The 26,807-nt window shown below is 39.1% G+C and overlaps 3 protein-coding genes across 3 annotated transcripts; 1 reads left to right on the forward strand and 2 right to left on the reverse strand.

Annotated features, from left to right (window-relative positions):
• Nucleotides 1–311: 311 nt before the first annotated feature.
• LOC103701183 (calmodulin-binding receptor kinase CaMRLK) lies at nt 312–3,132 on the forward strand. The gene is given in 3 exon segments (XM_039130350.1): nt 312–1,201; nt 1,204–1,636; nt 1,959–3,132. Coding segments are annotated over 3 exon segments (1,959 nt in total). The 5' UTR covers nt 312–343; the 3' UTR covers nt 2,627–3,132.
• A 3,708-nt stretch (nt 3,133–6,840) lies between these two features.
• LOC103714588 (mitochondrial dicarboxylate/tricarboxylate transporter DTC-like) lies at nt 6,841–14,461 on the reverse strand. Its single transcript, XM_039130349.1, has 6 exons — nt 14,229–14,461; nt 13,653–13,736; nt 10,586–10,647; nt 8,373–8,734; nt 7,318–7,532; nt 6,841–7,208 (listed from the first exon to the last, which is right to left on the reverse strand). Exons 1-6 carry the CDS (start codon nt 14,346–14,348, stop codon nt 7,152–7,154), a joined length of 900 nt encoding a protein of 299 aa, XP_038986277.1. The 5' UTR covers nt 14,349–14,461; the 3' UTR covers nt 6,841–7,151.
• Nucleotides 14,462–16,280: 1,819 nt separating this feature from the next.
• Nucleotides 16,281–26,242, reverse strand: LOC103713755 (O-fucosyltransferase 8). Its single transcript, XM_008801140.4, has 10 exons — nt 25,610–26,242; nt 23,600–23,689; nt 23,307–23,403; nt 22,469–22,539; nt 21,635–21,723; nt 20,602–20,722; nt 20,367–20,510; nt 17,990–18,321; nt 17,644–17,884; nt 16,281–16,769 (listed from the first exon to the last, which is right to left on the reverse strand). Exons 1-10 carry the CDS (start codon nt 25,970–25,972, stop codon nt 16,437–16,439), a joined length of 1,881 nt encoding a protein of 626 aa, XP_008799362.2. The 5' UTR covers nt 25,973–26,242; the 3' UTR covers nt 16,281–16,436.
• Between the last annotated feature and the right edge of the window lie 565 nt (nt 26,243–26,807).

A 26,807-nucleotide genomic window follows, 5' to 3' on the forward strand; every position in this document is an offset into this window, starting at 1 on the left:
CGAGACAATGATTGATGTTCTTTCTCGACGTAGACCGTTGGATCGCTATTCGCACAGAATTTAAAGCAATACAAACTCCTTTATTAACGGATTGCATGAACCTGTCGATGCATGGTTTAACGGCGGATTCGCACGAAGGAAGGTGAATCTTTCTTTCGAGCGAAAGATACAACCCCTGTCCACGGACTACGGCTGGTGGCGGGCCCGCCGTCACACCTTATATCCAGCAGCCCGTTTGTTTCTCTATTCCCCCACCCCTAACGCCGTTAAGTCTGCCCTCCCAGTCCCACGTATTTAATGACGCCCCCCCGGCCCTTTATCCTCAGAGAACGCAGCCGACACCATGTCACCCTCCTCTCTCCTCCTCCTCGTCCTCCTCCTCCTCCTCACTCTCCCTTCCTTCTCCCACTCCTCCTGCCACCCATCAGACCGCGACCTTCTCTCCCTCGCCTTCAGCTCCGTCTCCGGATTCCAACTCCCCGACCTGGCCCCCGACGACGACAGAAACTGCTCCAAAATACGGCAGATAAGGCTCCCCAATAGGAACCTCAGCGGCACCGTGTCTTGGGTGTTCCTGCGGAACATCACTAGTCTCCAGGTACTCGACCTCTCCAGCAACGCTCTTGAGGGCTCTATCCCCGGCCGCTTCTGGTTCGCCCCGGCCCTCCTCGAGGTCAACCTCGCCGCCAACCGCTTCGGTGGCGCCATCCGGCTCGAACCGGGCCCGTCCGGCACGGCTCAGCTGCCCCTCAAGGTCCTCAACGTCTCCGACAACCGGCTCACCAGCGCGGTGGGCCTCTCCGGGTTCGGCGGCCTCCAAGTGCTCGACCTCTCCCGGAATGATGTCGGCGTCGTGCCGGTGGGCTTGGAGGCCCTCATAGGCTTGAAACATCTAGACGTTTCTCATAACTCTATGGCCGGGAATTTTCCCAAAGACTTCCCGCCGCTCGCTGGCCTTGGCTTCTTAAACATCTCTTTTAATAACTTCACTGGCGTGGTGAAGCCCATGGAGGTCAAGAAGTTTGAGAGATCCGCGTTTATAAAAGCCGGCTCTCTTAACTTCTCTTCTTCTACTCAAGCAGCCGCTGGCCCCACTTCCTCTTCATCTTTAGCTTCTCATGGAAAGAAACGCAAATCAAAGAGCCACGAAGGGGCCCTGAAATTGGGAGTTACAATAGCCGCTGCCTCTCTTGTTGTCTTCTCTCTGTTAGCTTGTGTTTTATATGCCGTGATGAGGAAGAGGAGGAAGAGAAAGGGACGGAAGGATGGGTGGAAGGGAGAGGACCCAGCGGCCGCGGCCTCGACAGTGCAGGCGGCGGTGGGAAGGAGGCGCGGTGGGGAGCAGAGGCGAGGTGGGCGGCGGCGCCTGTTGTGGTGTTCGAGAAGCCGCTGATGGAGCTGACGTTCGCGGACCTGGCGACGGCCACGTCGGGCTTCGGGAGGGAGTCGCAACTGGCGGAGGGCGGCAGGAGCGGGCCGGCTTTCCGGGTGGTGCTCCCCGGAGACATGCACGTGGTGATTCGGGTGCTGGAGGCTGCCCGCGAGGTGGACGAGCGGGAGGCCACGGCCGCCTTCCGCGACCTCGCCCGCCTCCGTCATCCCAACCTCCTTCCCCTCCTCGGTTACTGCATCGCAGGTATTGAGATTTTCTCCTTTTTCCTACCTTTTTCTACTAATCTCTCCCACGCGCACTGTACGTGAGTGTAAGATGGACGGCTGCGATTCCATCTGACTTAAGATATTTTTTACTGTTTATGTAACTTCATAAGCGCACACCCATTTTTAGCTAATGCTTCTGCTCCGCTCTTATTTCTAGCTTATAGGTCAAGGACTGATGTAGTTAAAGCGTAATTATTAAAATAAGTATGTATAAATGAAGTCGTCAGTTATTGCCGACTTTATTATATCGTATTCTTTTCTTTTTTTCTCGTGTATTAATAATTGATTTTTTTTTTAAGGAAGGGAGAAGCTGCTGCTATACGAGTACATCGAGAAGGGAGACCTCCACCGGTGGCTCCACGAGCTACCGGCGGCACGCCCTGACGTTGAGGACTGGAGCAGCGACACGTGGGAGATTAACCACGGCGAGGAGAAGAGGCCGCCGCCGGCGGCACCGGGAGAGGTGGGGAACTGGCCGACGCGGCATCGGATCGCGCTAGGCGTCGCGCGTGGTCTAGCTTTCCTCCACCAGGGGTGGGCTGGCTCGTGGCAGGCCGTGGTCCACGGACACCTCGTCCCGACCAACATTCTCCTCGGCGAGGACCTGGAGCCCCGAATCGCCGACTTCGGGGTGGCAGCAGTAGGCGAGGGCACGGCGGAGGGGGACGTGTACAGCTACGGGGTGGTGTTGATGGAGCTGGTGACGGGGAGGGAGACGTGGTCGGAGGCGGAGGTGGGATGGGCCCGGAGGCTGGTGAGGGAGGGGCGGGCGGCCGAGGCGGTGGACCCCAGGCTGAGGGTATGGCCGGAGTGGGAGAAGGAGGCGGCGGAGTGCCTCCGGGTGGGGTATCTCTGCACCGCCGAGTCGTCGGAGAAGCGACCCACCATGCAGCAGGTTGTAGGGCTCATCAAAGACGTGCGCCCTCCCGCCGCCGCCACCTCATCGTCTTCGTCTTCTTCTCATTAAAGGAGCTAGGCACCGATTCCAACTCCTTTTCTTTTCTTCTTTTAATATTATAGTTCTTTTTTCGATCTCGTTAGGTGATCTATCCTTCTTGTTGTTTTATTGAGGAGGGGTGGGGGAGTGGGCGACAGAGAACAGTGGCGTGGGGAGAAGAAATGGGAGTAGATCACAAAACAACTACTATAACTGGAGATAGTGGGGATTTTGTTGTCGATCAGCGAATCCCACTGGCACGCTATCTTTTAGGTTTGTATAAGAGAGTCCATGGGGGAAAAGGTTTGCACAAAGAAGTTGAGGTCAGTATGTATCAGAAAAAAGAAGAAGAAGAAGTTGAGGTCAGTGATGCAGAAGGAGAAATGAGAGTGCTGCTTGTTTTTTTGCGATCGGCCAGTTAGAGAGAGGGGGCATCTGTTTTTGTTCCTACCTGTTTATTTCTATGCTTTTTGGATGTAGTTTAGTTGCTTTTAGATTCTCAAGACAAAAGGATCCTGGATGATTTCTACCTGCAATTCGATACTATGCTGCCGGGCTGCATTCCCCCTACCAAATAAAGTTGAACAAATACTATAGGCCGCAGCCGGAAATATCGGCCTTGCCACTAGGGAAATTTTTACTATCCCCGCATTTAGATTTATTTGTTTTAGTTAGGATACATGGCAAAATTTTATCGGATGTGCAACTTTGGCCTGCACCCTCTAAAAGTTGTGTGTGTGTGTGTGTGTGTGTGTGTGTGTGTGTTTTAGTACGAAACTTTGGTTTTTATATGAAAGGAAAAGAAAAAATTATCCAGATTTGTTCCAATCCTATCGAAACCTGGCATGATACTAATTAAAAGAATTTCCGGTAACATGGGTTCAGAGGATCATTGCCTCTTTGTTTAATGCCATGAAACTTTTTTTTTTTGGAGGGGGAGGGGTTGGGGCGAGGCACAATTTAGTTTTTTTCATGGCCTTGCATCAATTATCAGTTAGTAATTCTACGAGTCATCGTCCAAGCATAGAAAATGTTTCTTGTGTCGATGTGTAGTTTATGGCGATTGATGCTATTGATGTGATGGGTGAATTATGACACCCACACTAGTGCTAGATTGCAAGAAAGAATTTGCGGCTGGGCAACAAGGGATGCCGATAACATAATTTTCAATAGTACCACAGATATGGATAAAAATTTTATAGGTACATGGCAGGTGCTAAATATATATATATATATATATATATATATATATATATATATATATATATATATATATATATATATATATATATGCGTCATGCATTAGCTGCATCCAACTTCTAACACCATCCTGCAGTTGGATATAGTTGCAATGTATTTGAGAATTGATGTTAGGTCATGATCAAATCAGAAAATTAACTATGACGAATTCTGGAGTTATGGTGATTATATTGTTCCAAAAACTAATTTGATATATTGATTAAGAGTTATATGAAAGTCCATTCCAACTGGCGCAAAAGCACCGGTGGCAAACTCTTAAATGGTATGCGGCCAATTAATTGACTATATTATTTTTTATTTAATTAAAAATAAGTTGGAGAGGAGGAGGCATGGAGAGTGAACCAAGAAACACAACTAGGGGAACAGATTCAATAGAATCTAGAATTTGCATGTATGATCCGTGTGGTGCGCTGTCAATATGGTGTACCTGATGTAGGGTATAATTTTTCATCGGCATAGGGAAAGTGAAGTACAAACTCACATTACCTATTAATTAATCTCTATGCAAGCCAAGTTATGCATATGATGGCGACAGTGATAGACTTCTGCTATAGGCCTCCAAGTTGTTTAATCCAAACTCACCTCGATCACTCGATGGTCCACCCTGGTCATTTTTCTAGTCATCAGCAGTGCCTTTCCGTGATGCAACACAATAAATGCGCACACCCGTCACAATGCTCTCTCCAAATCTCAATTGCGGAATTCACCGTCCAGTCTCCTATTCCATGATCTTTCATGCAGAGAAACTTCGAGCCAGAGTGGCTGCACTGGTGTTCGTGTTGAAGATCTGTCCTCCCTGATGAGCATCAAGCACAGGGAGCCTCATGTCCCAATTTCTGCAATTACGTACCAAGGCTTAGGCAATCACAAACAGTCAAACCAACAGTTTGAGATGAGCATATCAGGCCAGCATGGGTTATGGACTAGGCCTGAACCCTAGACAAAACTATACGCCCCAATCCACAGCTAGGTCCTCACCTATTAAATATTAAACGACAGGCACAGTTCTATAAAACCAGAGCATCCCCCCCAACCAATGCATGCCTCTCATTAAGACTCTGGGCCAGGGAGGAGGTAAGTAGTAAATGTTCCGCCCGTCATAATTTTGAATAAGGCGAGCCAACTGCCTCATTCCTAAGGCTCCCACACACTCCACGGGCCTAGGCGGGGATCTAGATATTTCTCTCGCTCTCTCGTGCTAGTATTAAAGTTGTCGAGTTGAAGGGGGAGTGCTTGTGTCTCTTTCGTCTCCGTGTCGAGTGTCAAAGTCGGGCGTTTTGTATGGTTTCTTGCAGGCCAGGGGGGCAGGCCATATGGTTGACCGGTCAAGCGCGGAAGAGCAGGTGTCATGGGGTTGTCCCTCGCAGCCGCCGAGGGCGACGAAGGGCTCGGGGAAGAGATTTTTTTTTGGCTCGTCCGTGTCACCGTGTGCTTGTTTTAGGAATCCTTGTCCACCGCCGCTGCTTTTAGCTCATTCCAATTTTCACCGGGCTGTCTGTTTGCTGCTTGATCCGATTAGGCTTTGTGGAATCATCCCAAGTCTTACCCGCATCTAGGCCCCCTGGATTCTGTTGGCTTTGGGATTGATCCATATCAAGCCGATCAAGCTGTATTGCTTTTGGCACTGAGCTGGAATGGAATGTTTTTTTTTTCCTTTAGTTAGATCAAAGCAGAATTAGCTTTGACATGGCATGAATCGACTCTGATTTAGGTGCATGACCTTCTATGTTGCAGAACAACCCCTTAAGACATTATCCATTACAATCCCGTGTGAAGTTCTCTTTTATTTGCTGATCACCTATCACACGCGCCTAATAGTAATACCCAAATGGTGGACATGTACAAAGGCATCAATCTATCAACGAAAGCTTAGCATTCGTCACCAACGCAGATTTTAGGACGATACAATCTCCAATAGCAGAAATTGTTGTCTGAAAGAAAAGTACAGGTTCAATTGATGTGACCGATTGACAGATTGTTAAACCAGATTGAAAACAGGTATAAATTTTGAAAAATCTGTGCTAATACCATAAAAGGACAAGAGCAGCATGACAACTGGATTGGCTAGAGGAAATTTTCGCTGAAAGGATTTTCTCGCGAGTGCTGTCCTAGAACAAGAAGCCAATTCAATCGCAAATTCTAAATGCATAAAAAGAATCGTCAAGTTTCCTGTCTAAAGCATCCCCCCCCCTCCCACCACCACCATAATTGGGGGGAAACAAAAGCCAAATTCTACGGATATTCGGAAAGATAATGATGAAATATGACATTTGGAAAGTAATGAAGTTCCAGACCGTTTGGGAAAACAGGGATTTTACGCTAGCAGCTAACACTAGTAGCATATTCGCCCCTCTGTAAATCACCAGCAACAACAAGAACAAAAGCTTAAGAACTAAAGGAAAGAATATTTATCAAACAAAATCCAAGCAGTCCAGTTCATTGGGATCACAGCCGTATATCAAATGTGACTTCCTCCTGAGAAAACCAAAAAACGCATCTGCCCAGCTAAACAGAAATTAACAACAATCTCTTGACCTGCTGTTCACAGTTTCCAAAGTCATACGTCAATAATCCACATGCATCAGTCAAATTATTTGCATCATAAAATTTCAAATATTTCGTACATATTAAACATCACACCATACACATAATTATAACAGTAAAATTAAAAAGCAAACAAAATAACTCTTTCATTGATATCTAGTCAAGATACCTGTTCTCCAACAAGTTCCAGTCTCAACAGTTTCCACCTTTACCTCTGATACTCAGCCTAAATAACTCCTCCATCTCTGATACCCGTAACCTTATTATTACTGCTGGTCTATGAACTGCAGAGTACTGCCACCGATCACCCATCAGATCACTGAGTTCACCGGGATGATGTGGCATATGATACTCCAAAGAATTTTGTAATACAATCAAGCACATAAAAAATCACCAATACAAACACCATCCACCAGAGAAATCTAGCCAGAACAGAAAAATACCGATAATTCAAAGAGAACCTGTAACTGAATTCTTAAATCCCAGTCGGTAACAGAAAATGTTGTATGGAATTCTGTTGTGCTGCCAAACACCTGGCTGCAGTCTCTGCCCAAAAATTTAATCGGGAATGCCTCCCAAATACAACAAAAACAGATTATTACATCGACCAATCATAAAGCATCATAGTCTAAGAGTGATTAAAGGATGTCATGATATCAAAACCAGCCCCTATTACAGATTCAAGAGCCAGAAACTTATTATGAATAATTTGAAGTCAATTCATATTGAGATCACCAATAGATAAGGATTCCTACAATCCCACAGACTTCTCAATCTTCTGGATTTGGTTCAAAAATATCCAGGTCATCTGCACAAAATCCCATTCAAACATCAACAAAAAAGAAAAAAAAGAGAGATAAGACTTCTAAACATAACAGAGCAAATTAGATTAGAAATCTGAGGGATCAAAGCTTTACCATGACATGGGGAGCAATCCTCACACAGTAAACAGGAAATCCAGTGTAAAATTTGAAAGGTCCGCCACTTTTCAAAGTCTTCACAGCACAGTCCAAAGACCCAGTATATGGATATTTCCCAGTTGCATCTGGCTGCATCTTCTGTATTTGTGTTTTAACATAGTCAAAAGGTAAGCTGCAAGCTGAGGCGAAGAATCCTGAAACAGCACTAGCCCCTGCAATAAAAAGATAAAGAAACATCAAATCAAGCTACACCAAATAGAGAAATAACTTTCTAATCTTGCCAATTCGTATAATATTTTGATTTTTGTCACAGGTCATATCCATGCAATTCACAATTAAGTCTTCCTACTACGAAAGGCACAATCAACTTATGGCAGCAGATCAAAGGCAGAAAATGATAAAGGCCGTATGATTGACGACCACTTGGAAATTTTCTTTAGTGATTAATTATACACATAACCAGAAGATCACGATCAACAAGAATACAAAAACATGCCCATAGGCTTATAAGACCTGTAAACAGTTAACCTTTCAAATTCTACGAAGGAGATATTGCAAGAAGAATCCTAAGATGGAAACAACTGATGATATCAAACTAGAAAAGCCAACATAATATAGCCAGACCGACCTAGTCTTCCTACTACAAAAGGCACAATCAACTTATGGCAGCAGATCAAAGGCAGAAAATGATAAAGGCCGTATGATTGATGACCACTTGGAAATTTTCTTTAGTGATTAATTATACACATAACCAGAAGATCACGATCAACAAGAATACAAAAACATGCCCATAGGCTTATAAGACCTGTAAACAGTTAACCTTTCAAATTCTAAGAAGGAGATATTGCAAGAAGAATCCTAAGATGGAAACAACTGATGATATCAAACTAGAAAAGCCAACATAATATAGCCAGACCGACCTAGTCTTCTCCAGATATTTTGGTCACGCACATCTTATCAAACAAAATCCACAATATCAACAATTTTCTGTTGGTTGCTATAAGAATGACTCTAGCTCCAAAAGAAAAGGGCATAATTGCCAAGAATCTTACCAAATACGGTACTAACTTCCCCTAAACCAAGTGAATCTCTGAAAAACTCAACGCTCTGATCATATGAGGCAAGCATGCCCATATTTAATGCCATTGCTCTAACTACAGTAGGACCGGCACCTTTCCAAAGTGCTAGAACCCCTTCATCAGCAATAATACGATAGAGTGCATGGAAAGCATTTTGATAGTTTCGCCTCTGTGCTGGAGGTAAAGTTGCATCAGCCTGCATTCGGATGAGTGCCAAATCTGCTGGATTACCAAAACATGCTCCAATTGCTCCAGCTGTCAGCCCAATAAAAGCTTTCTGTAGTAGAGGTAATGGCTTCCCATCATTCGCCTCAACTGCTTTGCTTGTCAACACCCTAAAAAAAACAGAAAACAGTCAGTAGCCAACATAGTATCGCATTAGGATACTTATTCTTACCTAAACACATTTTTATCAACCATACAATTCCAAAACAATAGCATAGTTGGTCACTGGGCCAATTTGATGCTAGTTGATGTGATATGAACTTAAGCATGCTCTTAGACCAGCTCAAATTAGATACATTACAGTGCAAAACTGTCAGTTCAATAATAAGGAGACTCAGAGAAAGGAGTTCAATTTTGCTCTCTCTGAGAACAGAGTAACTAGCGCCCGATCTGGCATGCGGAAGAGTAGAACACACTCAAGTCATGTATATTTGACACTTCATGACAGATGGGTAAAATTTCACATGGCAGCAAAAGAAAGGCTCCTATGCATCCCATTCAATTAAGCAGCCTCCTCCTAGATGAAGGCTAGTCTTAACTCCTTGTAATCTAACCATTTGATGATTCTACATATCAGGAAAAGTTTTCAATTACATTTGTTGAGAAAGAAATGAAAATGTCTTAAGATGCGAAAAAGAAGAAATCCACAACCTTACTGTAACAGCAACTACAACAAAAAAGCCACACGTACCTTAAAAGGTGGATTCAATTTATTAATCCTAAATGATATCAAGTACTAGTTGTAGTCTGCATCCTCCATTATAACTATCATCTTTAAACTATTTCTTAACACTTATTAACCCAGACTAAGCCCCTTCCTTGACAGAGCTGTGTTTAGCTTGCACTGAAAAAAACACAAGTATAAGCTAGGTTCCTTGTCTTTCACAAGGCTTGTTTTAGGCTTCCTTGGATGTAACTATATTTGAGAAAAAAGCGTAGACAGAAGAAATGCTATCTAATTGTTACAGGATATACACACTGATAAATAAAAGTCAATTACTCCTTAGCTGCAATCATCTCATGTAATGCGTGTTGCTTAAGTCTTGGGTCATCCGGACTGCAGGCCCATCTTAGTTAAGGTAAAAGTGATTTAGAAGGAGCATCTGTAGCAACACTAATACAAGCACTAAAAAAAACCAGGAGCATCCGTAGTAGCAGAAGGAACAAGGCCCAAGAGCACATCAATTAGAAAAAAGAATTGAGCAAACTAATCATTAATTAGAAAAAGGATCCAACAAACTGGTCATAATTTCAGAAATAAATGATATGATATTGAAACAAGCTTACCATGTTCAGATAGTGATGGACTTTTGGAGGTTGTAAAGGACTAGCTTTTAGTTGATAATCAAATTATGTTTGTCATAGGCAGTGTGTTGGCCCCTTCTAAAGGTAAAGATGTTGCAAGCATTGATATAGCAGGCCATCATAAAAATTACAGAACATTTTGGGCATTCATGCAAATAAGAGCTGATTCATAAAGGTTAATCCACCCAAACAGAAATTCGACCATCAGGATCAACCTGAACAAGACCAAACCCCAGCTGGATGGTGCCACTAGACAATACCCACTTACAGCTTGAACTCCAATACCCAGCACATATCACTCAATCACATTCCCATCTGACCAAATTATGAGAAGGATTGCTGCCAAATTGGTTCAAATCAATAAGGCAGCATCTTGATTCTTTCAAACTAAACTGCCTTGGCCCAGGAAACCCGTACCAACGAACTGAAATGATTTTTAAAAGTTGGTACGAGCTCGGCAAATTTTAGTTTGAAATTAGAAGTGCCTGTCTTGAACCCAATCTGAGCTGGAATTTAGATAATCCAAACAGGACCAAGGAAGGAACAGTAGTTAGTTTAACAATTCGGATTGTCCTCGCATCTGCATTATTTTAGTCCAACATGTATTATTCATGAATATGTATTGAAATAAGTAATTATGATATTATTATTCTTACCTGAAGGATCCTAGTCGTGCCGTCGTGTAAGTAGCTTGTCTTAGTAAACCAGCTGACAGTCCCTGCTCCAGAACATTAAATCAGACACAAAAAACAGAAAGGACCTTTGGAAACAACAAAGAGAAGACTTAAAAAGAATAATCCAATTAGTTACAATTTTTCACAAGGCAATAAGTGGGTGCTTTCAGTCATATCCAACATAATTTGGGGGAGGGACAACTGACCATGCAAATGGCATATTTTGCAAGAATCAACTAATCAATGGGAATCCAAATGATAAACTAAAATATCATTCCTAAATTAAATACAAAAAACCTTTAATAGATGTTGTATCGCAGAAAAACAAAAAACAATTTGACGATTACTAGTGTTGGCAAGAAAAAATAAAAGAAAACTACATGAGATTTTTAAGTTTCTAGTGCACTATATATTCATAAGTCACAAGAAAATTCATTGTTAAGAAATTGTGTAAAGTGGACATGATCTTACATGGTTAAATTTCACTTATGTGTCAACCTACTTCATTATGATGACACATCATAAGAGTTATTTCTCTACTTCACACATGCATATGAATGTAAAAAGGCATGAAATTAGACTAAGATTGCAAGACACCTGTATTAGGTCAAGAATAGTTTTAGCATAAGATTAACCCGTCTAAACTCTAAGGTTCAAATTGTTGTCGCACATGAGGGAAAACATGCAATGAAATAACACAATATTCGAAAACAGTGATTACTTAGTAGGCTCAATTATTGGTTCGGACAGAAAAGAAATTGAAGAAGATAGAATCCACACCCAACAGAAGATCAGATAGACCTTTCAGGGTCCTGTCCAATACATACAACTTCCTCTTGTTCCATATTGATGATATAATAGGAGAAAAAGAAAGAAAACCTATCTAATTACTTTGGATGGAAGATTTAGAATAGATAAGCAGGCAAGCAACCCAACGACCCCCACACTCAAGCCTGCATGCACATGCATTTGTGCGTGCATGCATGTGTGCATGCATGGGGGGGGAGCAAGGGAGGGAGCGAGAAGAGAGTGCTATAGTGTAACTTCACATATGATTTACTTGCTCAAATTGAAATTTCAAAATTATGGAAGACATAAAGAAAGAAAGCAGCTTCCTTGACAGGCAATAGAATAAGAAAACTAAACCAGAACCTTTTCAATAAGACATGAGTTAGATTTGATAGAAAATATCAGAGTGGTGTTTATTGTTCAAATACTTACATATGAAGCTAAATATAGAATATCAAACCCCTATTAACCTCAAACTAATCCAATTCTGACCATTCTAGCTGAAACTTATATTGCATCATTCATTTTGATCAGAACCAGCACTATTTCATGCCATAAATGAAAAGAATTGTTAGTAATATGAATGGTTAAAAAAAGTTGAATTTCATTTAAATCAACATGAAATAGACAATGAGACACCACACAGTACTCTGTGAAGCAAAACAACTAAATTTAAACTCAAGCTAGAACAGCAATAATTTGGTTATATCTAGCAGAATTTTGATTGTAACCTCAGTAGCATCAGGTCCATGTGAAGGGAGAAAGCATTGTTCTTACAAAAGAGGAAAGCAAAAGCAGCAAAGAGATAGATGCATTAAATTATATAAAAGAGTACATAATAGCAAATGATCTAGTTTCTATAAAGCATAACTGCTAATTAAATATACAAAATCAACTCGAAAACTTTTGATTAAACTAGGATCACTATAGATAACAACAAAACAAATGAAATTGAAGATGAGATTAGAAGTATCAAGAATGCATTGCCTAAGTAGCACAACATTCCAAGTAAGTACAAAACATATGGCAAAAAATTGGAACTATTAGGATCAAGACTTGCCCAAACTCATTTTGAGTGATTTGAACCCTTTCTTTTTAAGTAACCATTCCATAATCGCCTAGAAGAGCACTAGTATGCATGATCATGAAATGTTTTTTTTTTGGCGTTTACGATTGATTGAAAAATTAACAATTTTCAAACTTCCAAACCAACTAAAAGTTTTTATTCTTAAAAAAATCAAAAAGAAATCTCCAAGAGGTGGGAAAGACAGAGAAAGCACAATGGGAAACATCTTCTGCTAGGAAAACCAGAAAACGAATTTATCTATCACAGTAGATTTAGGGGGCTAAGATTTTTTATGACCAAGTTCATGGAACTTAGGAGTTAAACAATCTGAGAAGCAGACACTTTCCACAAGGATTTATAAAAGCAGCATGAGAAATCGTAGAAGAAAACGGAAGAGGGATGGAATTGAAGATTGTTCTCAGATAAATAGTTCGGGCTTTATATTGCAATCTAATATAGCAATTCTTTTGGTCATTCTCCTTTAGTACATGCTGATGATTGCCAGTAAAAAGAAAACAATGAGGAAAGGATTGTTAAAGGTGGATCTTTGCTCACTAGTTCATTAATTGTCCATCAAAAAGCTCAATTGGTGTTGAGAAAGAAAGGAAATTTCAAGTTAAAAGAAATTTTGATATATGACATAGATAAAGGGAGAAGTGCTTATTATGCCGATATAGGGTTCCAGGGCCTTCAGTGTCATGTTGCTTTGTTTCTTCATTTGCTCGTTTTATTGTTCTTGGACACGTATCAGCACATACTAGTTTCTTTATGACCCTAATAGTAAAAGGGTTCTAAATGTACAAGAAACATACAGATCGACACAAATAATTCCAAATTCAAAAGTTTTTCCTTAATTGCAATATAATATCTTGCTTTATTTGCCGTTCCATTTCTCATTTCACTTAAATGTTATAATTGTGGCAATATGCAATACAGTTGTATATTTTTCCATGTCATAGAATGTTGTGTTCTGCATTCCAGAGTGCCATGTCCATCAACCAATATTGAGACTATAACAACATTAAAGCAAAACGGGCAACAACAAGCTTGCCAAAAGAAAAAACAACTTATTATACATCTCATGAAATTTCAAAAAGCTTCAATTGGAATAAGCGACGAGCAAAAGCAAACCACCTCGGAGAAACAATAAAAGGGAGATTATGGTGGAGGCTGTAACATAGTTGAAGAGCAAACCTTGTAAAGGGAGCCAAAACCCTCTTTGGCAAGCATGTTCTTCGTCACTTGGACTGCCGATCCCTGACCCAATTGGATCCTCACCTACCAAACAAAGATTCACCAAAACATATGCATCACAACACTGAAGAGGGCTATGTTACAATATATCTTGGATCCTCCTAAGAATAGATCTCAGATCCACCAAAAAATCATTAAACAATCCAAGAAAAAAAGGTTTTTCTTTACACAACAGACATCCACTCATTGAATCAAGAAATAAGAACCCGCCATTTTCTCGGATCTAGAACAGAGAAAACAAAACCCATCCAAGAAGAGCTCTCAGGTCCCATAGAAACCACTTTTACATCGATATAAGAAAATTATACAAATAAAACAGCCCAAAATTAAACTCATTGCCTCGAAAACCACACAGAAGAGAAAGAACAAGAAGCCTGCGACTCCTCCTCCAAGACCTAATCTATCTTTTTTTTGTTTTTTTTTTTTTTTTGGGGGGGGGGGGGGGGGGGGTGAAACACATCAAAAATCCTTCAGGTGATGCGAAAAGGATCGGGGAAGGAAAAGGGAAGATCTCACCTTGACCATATCGATCGGCTGGATGACGCAGGTGGCGAGCATCCCAGAAACCCCGCCATTGGCGAAGGGCTTGACGGTTCCCCAAACTCCGGTCGGGCTCTTGGGCTTCGCCTCCGCCATTTCACCGGAAATGGCCGAGAGAAAAAACGAAGGGGAGAGGGAGGCGCAAAGGAAAAAACGAGAGGAAGCGACCAAAAACCTAAGTTCTGGCTTTTTTATATAACAGCGCCGACTCCTCGGTTCGACCGCCTGCGGGCATGATTCGGGAGGCCCACCGTCCCCTTCCGGCATGTGCGTAACTGCACTTGATTTCAAGTCACGCGATTACTGATCTTTTTTTTTTTTTTTGGTAAAAGTTACTGATCTTTTCAGGCACCACCAAATCAACAGACCGTTTTTATTTCAGTACCAACTACCTACCCATAGCCTCATGACCTACCCACTATTCTTTCCTTAAGTAACATATTTTTTTAAAAAAATGAAAAATTATTTTATACTAATTAATCAGCTCGATTTTTAAATCCTTCATATTTTAAGACAGAAATGAAAGCTACAAGATTTTCACTAGTTGAGATGGTACTTCATGACTCACATCTATAAGTTTCATAAAAAAAAAAAGTACAAATTTGTAGGAGTTGAAAGGGCATTAGATGATGAATTATGAAGTGGTAAATTTTTAGAATGTATGGTTTGATCGTTAGCAAAAAGATGGTATGAGAGAACTTTTGATGACTTTGGCATAAAATGCTCACACCTTTCTAATTGGCAACAAATGATTGTAGGCTCAATTTTTGAGTGGTGCATTTTTTGAAATCTAGGCTTGGATAATTATAATAGAGATAGATCACCTCTCATTCTTTCTCTATTAAAAAAATCGAAAATAAATTATGTGGGTCTATATGAGGGCCTAATACTAAATCTTGATAGGCATAAATTGAATGTAAGTAGTTGTTTTAGAGTTACGATGACTCAAAAAATTAAAATTTATCAATGTTACATAAAAGATACAAATGTGATTTTACCTAATCAATGCTAAAGCTATCTATTAATTGTTCTTTCGTATCTAGAGGCACGACAGTTTCAAATTTCTCAAATGTGATCTTCTTTGATCGTAGAATTATATAAGAATTAACTATTCGCAAACTTAAGTTTATAGAATAATCATAATTTTTAGCCAAAGCCATAGTAGGAAAATCATTAACTTCCATGATGGAGGCATGATGAAGCAAACCCCAACTAATGCTTCAACAACGTCGCCTTAGCGCTAGAGTTCGAGATGAAATGTATCTTTATCACTTTCTTTTTGATATTTTTAATAGAGTAACAAGAGGCACTAAATTGGAAAGTCGATAAAGGTAGCTCTACATGGCTAGAAGAACCATATAAACATGATGTCACGCCTAACTGCCTGGCCAAGCCAATGATAGCAATCTTTTCGGAATGCGGCTTCTTGGTTGGTTGGAAGCGACATTAAGCGAGGATGTGGGTCATGGAACATAGGCAATTAACGAGATTTCTTTTGGCAGAAGCGAATCGTAGAACTCGACGCCGACTTGGAAAACCAGCCCTTTTATTAAGAAAAAAGCAAAGAGAGAACCCAGGTTCCCGGAAGATATGAGAAAAGAGATGCAACAAAAGGAAATGAGTGAAGGTGCCAACTTACCAAGCTCTCATCGAGTAACCCATTGTCTTCGGATCTCTTCTATCAAACAAAGAAAACACTGTATTGCCTAGGGTCTTTCATAATGTTTTGTTTTTTAATTTTTTTTGCTGTACCTGTATGATACTTTTATTTTTAGCAAAAAAAAAAAAACACCGTTTTTCTTTACTCGAATGTTCTCAGCTTTCAACAAATAAAAACCTATATGCCACGACGGATCAGACTCTGGATTGTGTTAATATTTAAGGTTGCTTCAGAAAAATAATCAATTTCTCAAATGTATAGACGAACTTTTGCTAGAGGCCATAAAGCTCAGTCTCAGGCACTTCTCATTGGGGAGTGTGTACAAATTTTCTTGCCAGATAAAGGTAGAACAGCTTGAGCGATTAAGATACTGGAAGCTAAAATCCACTTTATATCATTTATACCTGATCTATATTAATGGTCAGGGATTGCATAATTATGTTAATCAGAAGAACAGAATGATCAAGCCATGGAGCAAGGCCAAAGAAAAAGAATAGTGAAGGACACAAATTAAATGCAAAATTTTATAACAATGTTGAGGGGATCCGGTTAGGGGCTTGGCACATGCACCCTGGAGTCCTTGGCTGTCGATAAATACTTCTACCTCTACGCCTGACAGTTACCCTTTGATTTTCTTCAATCATCTTCCTCACTCTCTCTTCAAACTCATTCCATTGTATAGTTCTATTCTCCGACAAAATTTTGGCAAATCGCTTCTTGTTGGGCCTCAATGTTGGAGCATTTCCCCTGCCATGGTAAGTACGGAACCCTGTCACCAAAGATGAAAGCTGGCTTCCGGAGTCGGTCATTGCAAACACATCAGAAGTTGCACAGGCTATGAAATCCAGCGCTGCTAACTGCATTATCACAAGCTTTCAATTTTAGAATCTGATAAAATAACTAATAGAGCTAAATTTCTATCCACTCTAAATGCAAACAGGGAAAAAAAGAAAGAAAAACTTATAAAGGATAATATGTGATGAAGAAGCATACAAAATAAAAGAGCAATCTAATTATGCAGATGGAGAGCATGTCCATGACTGCGAGTCTGCACCCACAAACAATGCACCCAGAGCCCAAACATGTCATGGCTTAAATGCCATTAGGGCTTAGCATACCATTTTAAAATGGGTTTAGCATTCTGCATGTTGCCATAGAAACTGAAGATCGGCACTAACAAAGTTATAAGGTTCTTAATTTTCGATGGACTAAAAAGCATAATCATTCCCACGCTTCATTCAATTGCTCCTATGTAATGCTCGTGCATGTGGATGTGTGCCTTTTTCTTAACTCTGCAGTAATTGGAAATCCAGTTTCATGTGATGGAACATCTGTTGAAATGCAAGGTCCTACTGAAAGGATCCCCATCAAAACATGGTGTATTACAGTACAAGTTGATGTCATTATGCCACCCATGATACAGTTTTTATTTTCACTTGCATATACTGCAAAATATGGAAGGGAAAGAGACCTCCAATGCTCAAAGTCAATCATAGTGAAAGTTCTTAAATTTGTTATATATAAGTGTGATGAATTTTGAAAAAGTTTGAAACCAAATAAGCAGCAAATAACATGCTTCTCAAAACCCATACCGAGTACTGATACCGAATTGGTACGGTATGGTACGCTCTATACCATCCGGTTCAGGCTGGTATAGCATACCGTGCTTGCAACTTTAAAATGCGGGTAATTAGTAATGCTAATGATGTTTATTTTAAAGTTTAAACTTACCTGAGAAGAAAAATTCCTGAAAGGAGCAAGTTCACTAGGAGAGAGAAGATCTTCTTTCGTAATCAGATTTGGATAGAGCCTGGTGAACGGAAGCATTCTGGATTGACCTCCATAAATTTGAGATCCAGCAAGATATATGTAAGTTTCACGTTTAAAAGCAAGGGCAGAAAGCAAGAGTGCTGCTTCTTCTGGCATCAGTGGACATCTTCCCAAATTCCTTAATTCTTCTGGAGAAATGGAGCTGAAATGTATTAATGAAAAACAGCGAGACGTTAGCCAAAAGAAGCAATGGTATTTGAGTGCCTGGAAGATTTTTTTTTTAAAAAAAAATATAATGCTGGCTTACTTGTTTCTGATTCGCATGATGAGTGTAGGAAAGTGAATCTCCCTATATGCTTGCAATTCTCTTCTCTCTGTTTCACCACCACCAAAATCGCATAAAGAGTATGCCACCATATCCATTTCGAACCTCATATGTAAAGCAAGATATCTGGCTGGTTCTCCAGAAATATTATGCCCTTTCGTAGGGGCATCAGGCATATAGCTTCCAAGTAAATATTTGTCCAACTCGGTCAACCCTGACTCATACTTGCGAATTCTTCTGACCAATAAAGAACCAATTTCTTGAATTCTGGGCACAAACTTTAATGCATGAAAATTGCATTTGCATCTTAGTTTCTGCAAAAGAAGTTAAAGATCAAAATGATGTGTATGTTAGTAGAAATTTGAGGGTCTTTTGGAACAGGCAATAATGCAGTTCTCGTCCTTACTAAAACATCAACAAAAAGAAGATATGCAATGTGTCCTCAAGAAAAGTTGCACATCATCCAGATCAACTGAATGTAGTTTATCTGGGGTCTTAATAGTTCGGTTGCAATACTATTACTTTTTAATGTATGCAGTGGTGAGGATGTGTTCATGTAGTGAGTGGTGAATGCAAAGCTATAAGTAGGTGAACAAATGCAAAATATGTGTATGTATCCTGTCACAAGTAATGGGTCATAAGAGGGTCATGAACACTTCAAGAGTTTATTAATGAAATACAAATGGTAGCTGTCTAACAAGCTATAAAGGTTCAATAAGAGCAGCCCCAAAGGACAAAATAATAGTCACTAAAGAGCGATAAAGCGCAGTCAAATGTCATAACACAGTGACATTAAAGGTACCATCTAACCAAAAGTCTACGAATTCATGAAACTTGATTTGTGGTAGTTCAAGAGTCATGAGTTCATTATAAACAGGGGTTGTTGAAGTTGTGCAAAAAGAGAATCAGTTGAGTTACATGAACAGTCTCTCTAACCCCCATTTTTTTCTGTCTTCTCTCATCTTCCTTCTTTTGTTTCTCTTCTCTCTTCAAAGTTTTAATTCTGTTTCAACGCTTCTCTAGCCTTTTTTCCCCTTTTATTTCTCCTCTCATCTACAATACACTTGTCTGTTTTTTAAAAGGGGACGTAAGTCTATCTTCTCTCCTATTCTTACCTCCTTTCTTATCATTTCATATTGAGACTTTAAAATGCCCCTTTCTTCTCCATCTGGCAGTGCAATCCTGTCTTTTTTTTGGGTGCATGTGCAGTCCTGTCTTTTCTTGCCTTTTTTTCCATATTAATGACTTTTTTACAATGGAGAATATCAAAGATAGTATATGTCCAAATGCAAAGGATTGCAAACTATCTTCTCATTTAGACTGGTACGATAGCAAATTGTCAAACAGTGATGGAAAAACAAATTAAGCTCAATAAATCCCTCCTAAGCATTAATTTAACATTATAATCAAGATTAGCCTCTATGTTGATAATGTGGTCTGTCAGATAAGCAGAACATATGGTTAAAAGTCAAGCTAGAGCAAATCTCAAACTAAAAGCAAAGCACTTAGGATTCCTAATCAACATCTCATTGCTTTTGGTGATAATTTGATCATCGCTTAATGAAATGAAAAGCCTAGAAGGTCAACATGATCATAACTAAGCTGTGTTCCAATTTTTTCAATACAACATAAGTGAACAAAAGTGAACAAAACTGAAATTCTAGACAGAATCTTACTGATATCTTTGTCCATGACAATGAAAAAACTTCACAATAAATAAACAAGGCACACAAAAGATGGTGATTCTAACATGAAAGAGTGAAACTAGGATTTTTCTTTTTAAGGCAGTCTTTTTTTTTTGAAAAAAAAACTAGATAGTGTAAGTGAATATCATTCTTTCATGTTCCAAGGTGTTTATGTACGGCAGATAGCATTTTTGCATGTACATCCTCACTTAAAAGTAAATATGACTCTCTTTTGTTAATTTTCTCCAACTCTACAAATTCCTTGTCAAGGAAAGGAAAGTAGAATTGGTCTTCATGATTTCACTACACTAATCTCTGAGTACAAGTAACTTTTGAGGTCGGTGTATGAGATTCAGATCTACACTTCCATGCTACAGATATTCAGGTCAGAATCTCGGAATACTATAGGTAAGAAAGCATGAAATGAACAATAGAACACAGTTATTTTTTTCTCAACTATGATATGTGGCAATGCAAATACATAAACACAAACATAGACATATTGTTTGAATATTATGTTTATAAGTTAGGTAGTTCTCATAAATGTGCAACATTTGGTACCTCCTTGATATTCACAACTGCTATCTATAGCGCAGGGCAAACAGAAAAGGAAAAAACTGTTAAATACTTAAATCAATTTATAAATCAAAATATCCCTTTGAATTAATATGAACCTGCAGATTGGAAGGTAACGGGTCAAAGGCAAGGCGATTTCCAAATCCAAGGAAATGAACAACATCATTTTTTAGTAGGAGAGGAAGTACAACTTTGACAAAATACATGGGTTTAGCCTCTTTCATAATATCCATGTCGGTGATCTGGGAAAAGTAAATAGGAAAATGATTATTTATAAGATGATTCCAAATCATATACCTAAATGAATTCTATCAAAGAGAACAAGAACCATACTTGGCTACCAATTGCTTCAATATCAAGGAACTGCAGATGAGAAGGCAACTCTTTTACAATATTTACATCATCCTTCAAATAATTTATGAAATACTCTTCTTGATATATATCACCAAACTGGCTGCAAAACATAAGTACATTAATTACTAGGTATTTGACAAAAGATCAAAACTGTATTAGATGTGGCAACCAACGTACATGATGTTTAGACTGCAGAAATGGCATTGGAATAAATTCATGCATTTTTATCTTTCATATACAGTAATTTGAACATTTTTTTTCCTTATCGAAACATAAATCCAAAAAGTCCCCCTTCCACATGATACAGGCACATGAATGATATAATTATTTTGATATATTTTGAAGGTTAAAAATTTAGAAGAATCTTCAGTTCACTAGTAACACCACTCCGCATGAGAAAACTATCTTCAACTGAACAAGGAAAACGGTGAGTTCGCTATCTTGGTCTTGTATTATAGAGATATTCAAATACCCTAAATTGGTCATGATAATAACTACCATAAAATTTAGGTATGAAATATTGGTTTAAATTCATGGTTTCTGCCAGCTGCAAACTGAATGGTTTGACTGAAACCAATCTGATGCGACCAATTGCATTGGAAACATTTGAAGACCCGGCATATGATACAAGAAAAAAGATACACTAAGACCTGTCGTCACCCATAAAAAGAAAATTTAAGTACTTTAAACATGTTTAAACATCACATACTTGATGAATAGGTCAAAAGCTTCTGAAATATTTGATTTTCTGTTTTTAGGTGTAAGTGACTGCTTGGATTCTAAATTTACATAGCTTATCAATCAATCCCAAACAAGATTTAGACTCAGATTCTCTTGCTCTCTAAACTTGCATGTCAAAGTACTAAAACTTGATCAAATCAGAAACCATACATTTAGAGATCAATTATATAATAGTAAAGCTTCATATTAAAGGTGACATCAACATCAAGAAGAATAAACATATAAAGGTAGATGTATTTTGTCATGGGTATAAGAATTTATGATAGCAAACCTAGTGTCCTTCCAAACACTGCTGTAAAGAAATTTAGGAAGAACCAGAGTGGCATTGAGTAAAGCAGCAACAGCAACAGCATTGCACACCTGTGAAAATATGATGAAAAGTCCGTATAAGAAAATAATTATAACAGTGATCATGAAGAAGATGTAGAGGATGAAGATAAAAACAATGAGAATTGCAGTTCTGGTGATGGCAGTTGTCAGAAAAGTAATTAGTTCTTAATGTAATACTTGTAAGCACAAAAATAAAGCTAACCTTGATTAAACATGTATTTAATAACTTGCAACCAGGAAATCCAAGATCAAATCTTTCTATAGTTTTTCATGACCTTGTTTGAAGCTTCCTACCATACAAAATGAGAAGTAAAAGTAATGTTATTAAGTCTCATTGCATAAATCTAATTAAGTTGTTTTAAACTTAATGGATGCTTCAATTAATAAAAATGTTTTGTCATGCTGGTGGTTTTGGCCTGTAGTGAGTGGCTATTGATCTATTGTTTGTACACAAAATTTTAACAAGTGTATGCTTATTTTTAGACCCCATAAACAAGTTTAGCAGAACATTTTTAGACACTGACTAAAGTTTGCATATGATAAAACAATTTTTAGTAAGAAATGTTACAAGCTGATTCTATAAGCTAAGTTTTCATTAACTAAAAGAATGTAACAAACTTTAGCATTATAGACATTGGTGCTGTCAGTAAGTATCATGCATACGGCATACCACATATTAAAGTAAAACAATGTAAAACAACAACAACAATGACAACAACAATAATAATCCTTTTTGAGTGCATAAAAATGTCAAGCTATCAGTTTAGATCCTTACAGCAACTCGTTGTTGGTTCAAACCGCCATTTGCGCTCACCAATATGTAGCCTGTTTTTTTCTTGGCATGCTCTGTTGCAATGACATTACTAATTGTAAGCCAAACATCATACAAGAATTAAAAAATATGATGAGCTACTATTCTCCTGTCTATTCCAATAGGCTCTTTTGTATTTGACCAATTCATGATCAAAATATCTACAAATGGATCATTTTATGTAATAGGATAACTGACTCTCTAAGCTAATTCATGCAGTGGTTGGTGCTCGCTTCATGTTATTCGTTGTTTCCCTGAATCTGGTATATTCTTTAAAAGATGATCATCCTTGCTTATCCTATTTACTATAATAAGCCTATTCCAGATGCCTCTGTATATCTGGATTTCCATGAACATTTCCCTTAGAAAGCTTGTACCAGTAATGCATCTCAAAATACAACTTCTTAGACTTTCCAGAGTTGTTTTCGCCCAAATTTAAATTTTATATCAATCCTTTTCAGCAATACTATAAATTGCAGAAAATTTGTGGAATACATGAAGGTAATATAATAAAAAAAATCCAACAACAAACTCTCCTAGAAGATTTTTCTGTCCACCCAGAAACTTTTCCTGAGACCTATTTATCACTACAGCCAATATTTCCTTTCAATATTTAAAGTACATGAAAAATTGAAAATTCTTTACATCTCCTCCATTACGCATACAATTAAGGAATTATCAGCAAGGTGCAGCTGGGATATTGTTTCTTGTCTGCCACCCTGCAACTCAATTATAAGAGCAGCATAATGATGCCTAGACAGTCCATTAGGAATTCTAAAATGCCATTACGGTAAAAGATTACCCTGATGAACCAGATTCTGTTTATCAGCACAAGGTCTCCATTTGGCTGCTTGTTCTGGCTCCTCCCATTGTGCGAATGAACCATGTTGAAATCCATTCTGTTCCAAAAGAATTATTGATAAAAAAGAATTGTTTTAAAAAGCAGTACATAGAGCACTTGCTCAGATGGTATTAGCCCTTGCCAACTGGGCAAGGGTTGGAGTCGACCCCCAAGGCTGAGGTTTGTAAAGGGTAGGAAGGTGGGATTAGCCCCTCCTGATCTCATGTGACATGGATTTTAATAATCAAACAAACCTTTGCAAGAGCAGTAGAAGCCAAAGATATAAGACGCCCATACATTATCTTTTCGGTCTTCTCCATGTCATCAAATCTACTCCTGACTTCCTTCAAATATACAAGTAACATAAGGCCTCAATGAGTCCATATATATCTGATACCCATGCATGTTCTAACATTTCCATCATAAAGAATGAACAGATCACAAAGTAGGTTCAACAAAGTTCCACTAGAAATAGAAAGGAACATCAATCCCAGTTTATTAAAAAAAAGAGGTGTTAAGTAAATCTTAAAAAAAACCATTATTTGGAGTTATGATGAAAATCATTTTTACATATAAACTACTAGTACTTTGTTGAGTATATCAATATTAAAAAAGGAAAAGGATGGACACTTAATCCTTCTTTTGCATGCAGCAAGTAGTAACAGCTATCAAATTTCCATTAAGGTCATACATGCAAAGCAATTATCCAAATATTATGAGGTAAAATTAAAACTATCAAAGGCAGCTGGACTAAATAATAGACCAAACATTTAGATGTAAGCAGTTGCATAATCTTGTTAAATCCCTTCCCATAACACGGGTGCAAAACTGACCAGAAAAATGCACCTCAGAAGAAAAGTCAGAAAGGAATAACAAAAACAAGGGGCTGAATCCAGCGAATTTCAATTTTAAACTAATCACTCAATTCTCCTCTTTCTGAATGAAGCTTTCTAATCATTACATTTCCCTTGAGGCCTCCCATAGTACAACATATAAAATAGTTAATTCTTAAATTTTCCTAATCCCTTAATATTATGCAGGCACGGTTCCAAAATTCCTATATACATTAAAATCACAAGCCTTTTCATATATTGTTTCCAAGACTGGATCCCTGAATTCTTCAACTGTTCCTTATCTGTCTAGACATCAACATGCCAATCTAATGCACAGAGATAGTCCAATTCAAGAGATAGAATCTGAAACATCTATATGTTTAAATCAACATTCACCAATCACCACCTAGGCTTCAATTATCCTCCAAAATTTCTATATACCTTGCAATCACAAGCCATTTATATATAATTTCCAAGACTGGAGCCCCCAAATTGCTTCAATTGTTCTTATCTATAAGGGTTAATCCACCAAATACCCAGAGATACTCCTGTTTGAGAAAACTTGAGACATCAACATGTCCAAAGCAACATTCTGCACATAAACATTAATTATTCCTCTACACTGACAAAAGCCCCCTCACCTTACACAGAATGTTTAGTCACTAACAAGTAACAACTGTAAAGATGCAAATCAACAGTTTAGTCACCAGCAACTTTGTTGCCCATTGACAACAAAGTGGAGATAATATGATTCCATTGACAAACTTTGTGAGACGATTATGTTATAGCCAAAATTATAGAAGTGAAGATGCCTTAATTTCTCCAAGTGGATTCAACTTGCATCAAGCCAAGAGAATAAGAGAACAAATATCCCTAGTCAAGATACGTGCACATGTCTGATTCCTAAAAATATCCTGAATAGGTTAAACATCATTAGTTATTTAACTATATATAGAATGAAGAAAGTGATTCTTCAGGAAAAATGATAGAAATACATCGTCAGCTGTTTCTGATAAGATGTCACAAAAGATATTAAGGAAGGAAGGAAACAACCTATGAATTCATAATTACCTAAAAACTCTATAGATATTTCAGACTTTGTTTGATATGCAAAAACTGTTACGAAGTAATTTATCTAAACAAGCAAAAACTAAGTAAATGAAGCTGAACAAAAAGTTGAGAACTAAAAGGCACTGAGTGATCGAAGTTGAATCAGGTTTGCAATAGCACAACAATCCCATTAATTACGGAATCAGCTTTCTCTAAAGCAATATTTAGAATAAATTCTGCAACAAGTGATATGGTATCAATCTATCACAACATGTTCGCACACCTAAATCGCCACTGCTGCCTAAGCCTTATGTCATGACACACACCAATTCACTCCACATGCAACACGGGGCAGAAATAATCAGCAGATATAATGCGTACCTGAGGCACCTTTGATTTTCTAGGACCCGGGCCATTATGAAAACTAATGTGATGAATCACAGTAAGCATCAGGGAATCAAGGAGAAAGAAAGAACACATCAACCCAACGACAAAAGCAACCATTCTCAAATGCTTGCATATAACCATTTGCCTCTTCATGCACGGCATGGCCTTGGACGTCCCAAAGGAGGCAGGATCATTCTTCATCCCGTGAACAAGTAAACCATTAGCCGGCGAAACATATCTACCCTGATAATTCTTCTTCGTCCAAGAAGCCTTAGCATTGGCAGAACCATCCACATGGCTTGGGTGGTATAGATTTCGAGCCGAACCCTCCTTTCCCATGTCAAAGATCAGCAGCATACACTCTCGAAAAACTGGAACCAGTCATCCGGTTTGTCCAGATCTTATTCCATTAACAGGACGTCTCAAGCAACAATCTCAGACACAAAACATCACTTACCAACAACCCCTTGAATCTTTCCTTTTTTTATTTACACGTTTTGGAGACAAACCTACTCATCGACCGACTAGGATAGACGAGGCACAACGAGATTTTGACAGAAGAGTTTTTAATGTTTCTCTTTCCTTCTTTCTTTCTTTCTTTTATTTTTTGGGCCTAGTTGTTGGGCGGCAACAATCTCTAATATGGTAGTAGAAAAATACAGAGGATTGGAGGGGAAGCTAAGAAGAACTGTGGGAGAGGGTTGACGTGAGAGGGAAGGGAGAGAGGGACCGGAGAAGGGAGCTGACCTCTCAACTGCTGATGAGAAGAAAGAGAGCGTCCCCACTGTACGCCTACCAAACTTGATGGTTCCTTCGATCTTTCGGAGATTCTCCATAGCGGAGGAGGAGAAGGAGGAGGAGGAGAAGGCTTTGCTGCGAAGCAAGAAGAGGCGAAGGGTGGGGTTTAGGAGAGAGGAGGGCAACGGCTAGCAGGGGATCCCAACCGAACGCGAGATGGTTGGCGCTTTCAGTAGGTAAAATAAAGTTCCGGGCTCGCCGCCCGGCGATCGCGACGGGGCAAAGCAAAGTCGGCTGCTCTAAGTCCCGGCAACGCGTGACATTGGAATGCCGAATTCTTAAAATAGCTGCCGGGGTCAGCCCACATACGAATATACGATGCGATTTAGCTTCCAAGTTGCCGCAAATTGAACACAACCATGCGACAGAATCGTGAATTAGATTTAGTGGCCTC

This window comes from Phoenix dactylifera, chromosome 9 (genome assembly GCF_009389715.1).
Source record: "Phoenix dactylifera cultivar Barhee BC4 chromosome 9, palm_55x_up_171113_PBpolish2nd_filt_p, whole genome shotgun sequence".
NCBI lineage: Eukaryota > Viridiplantae > Streptophyta > Magnoliopsida > Arecales > Arecaceae > Phoenix > Phoenix dactylifera.

Excerpts from the sequence above, each read along its gene's own strand:
- LOC103713755 (XM_008801140.4), bottom strand. The coding sequence starts at position 25,972 with ATGCTGCTGATCTTTGACATGGGAAAGGAGGGTTCGGCTCGAAATCTA. Across the intron at positions 23,404-23,599 it reads CTTCTACTGCTCTTGCAAAG|AATGGATTTCAACATGGTTC; the intron begins GTTTGTTTGATT and ends CTTTTGGAACAG. Across the intron at positions 21,724-22,468 it reads TGAACCAACAACGAGTTGCT|GTGTGCAATGCTGTTGCTGT; the intron begins GTAAGGATCTAA and ends ATATTTTCACAG.
- LOC103714588 (XM_039130349.1), bottom strand. The coding sequence starts at position 14,348 with ATGGCGGAGGCGAAGCCCAAGAGCCCGACCGGAGTTTGGGGAACCGTC. Across the intron at positions 13,737-14,228 it reads AGCCGATCGATATGGTCAAG|GTGAGGATCCAATTGGGTCA; the intron begins GTGAGATCTTCC and ends TTTGTTTGGTAG. Across the intron at positions 8,735-10,585 it reads GCACGACTAGGATCCTTCAG|GGTGTTGACAAGCAAAGCAG; the intron begins GTAAGAATAATA and ends TGTTTTTTTTAG.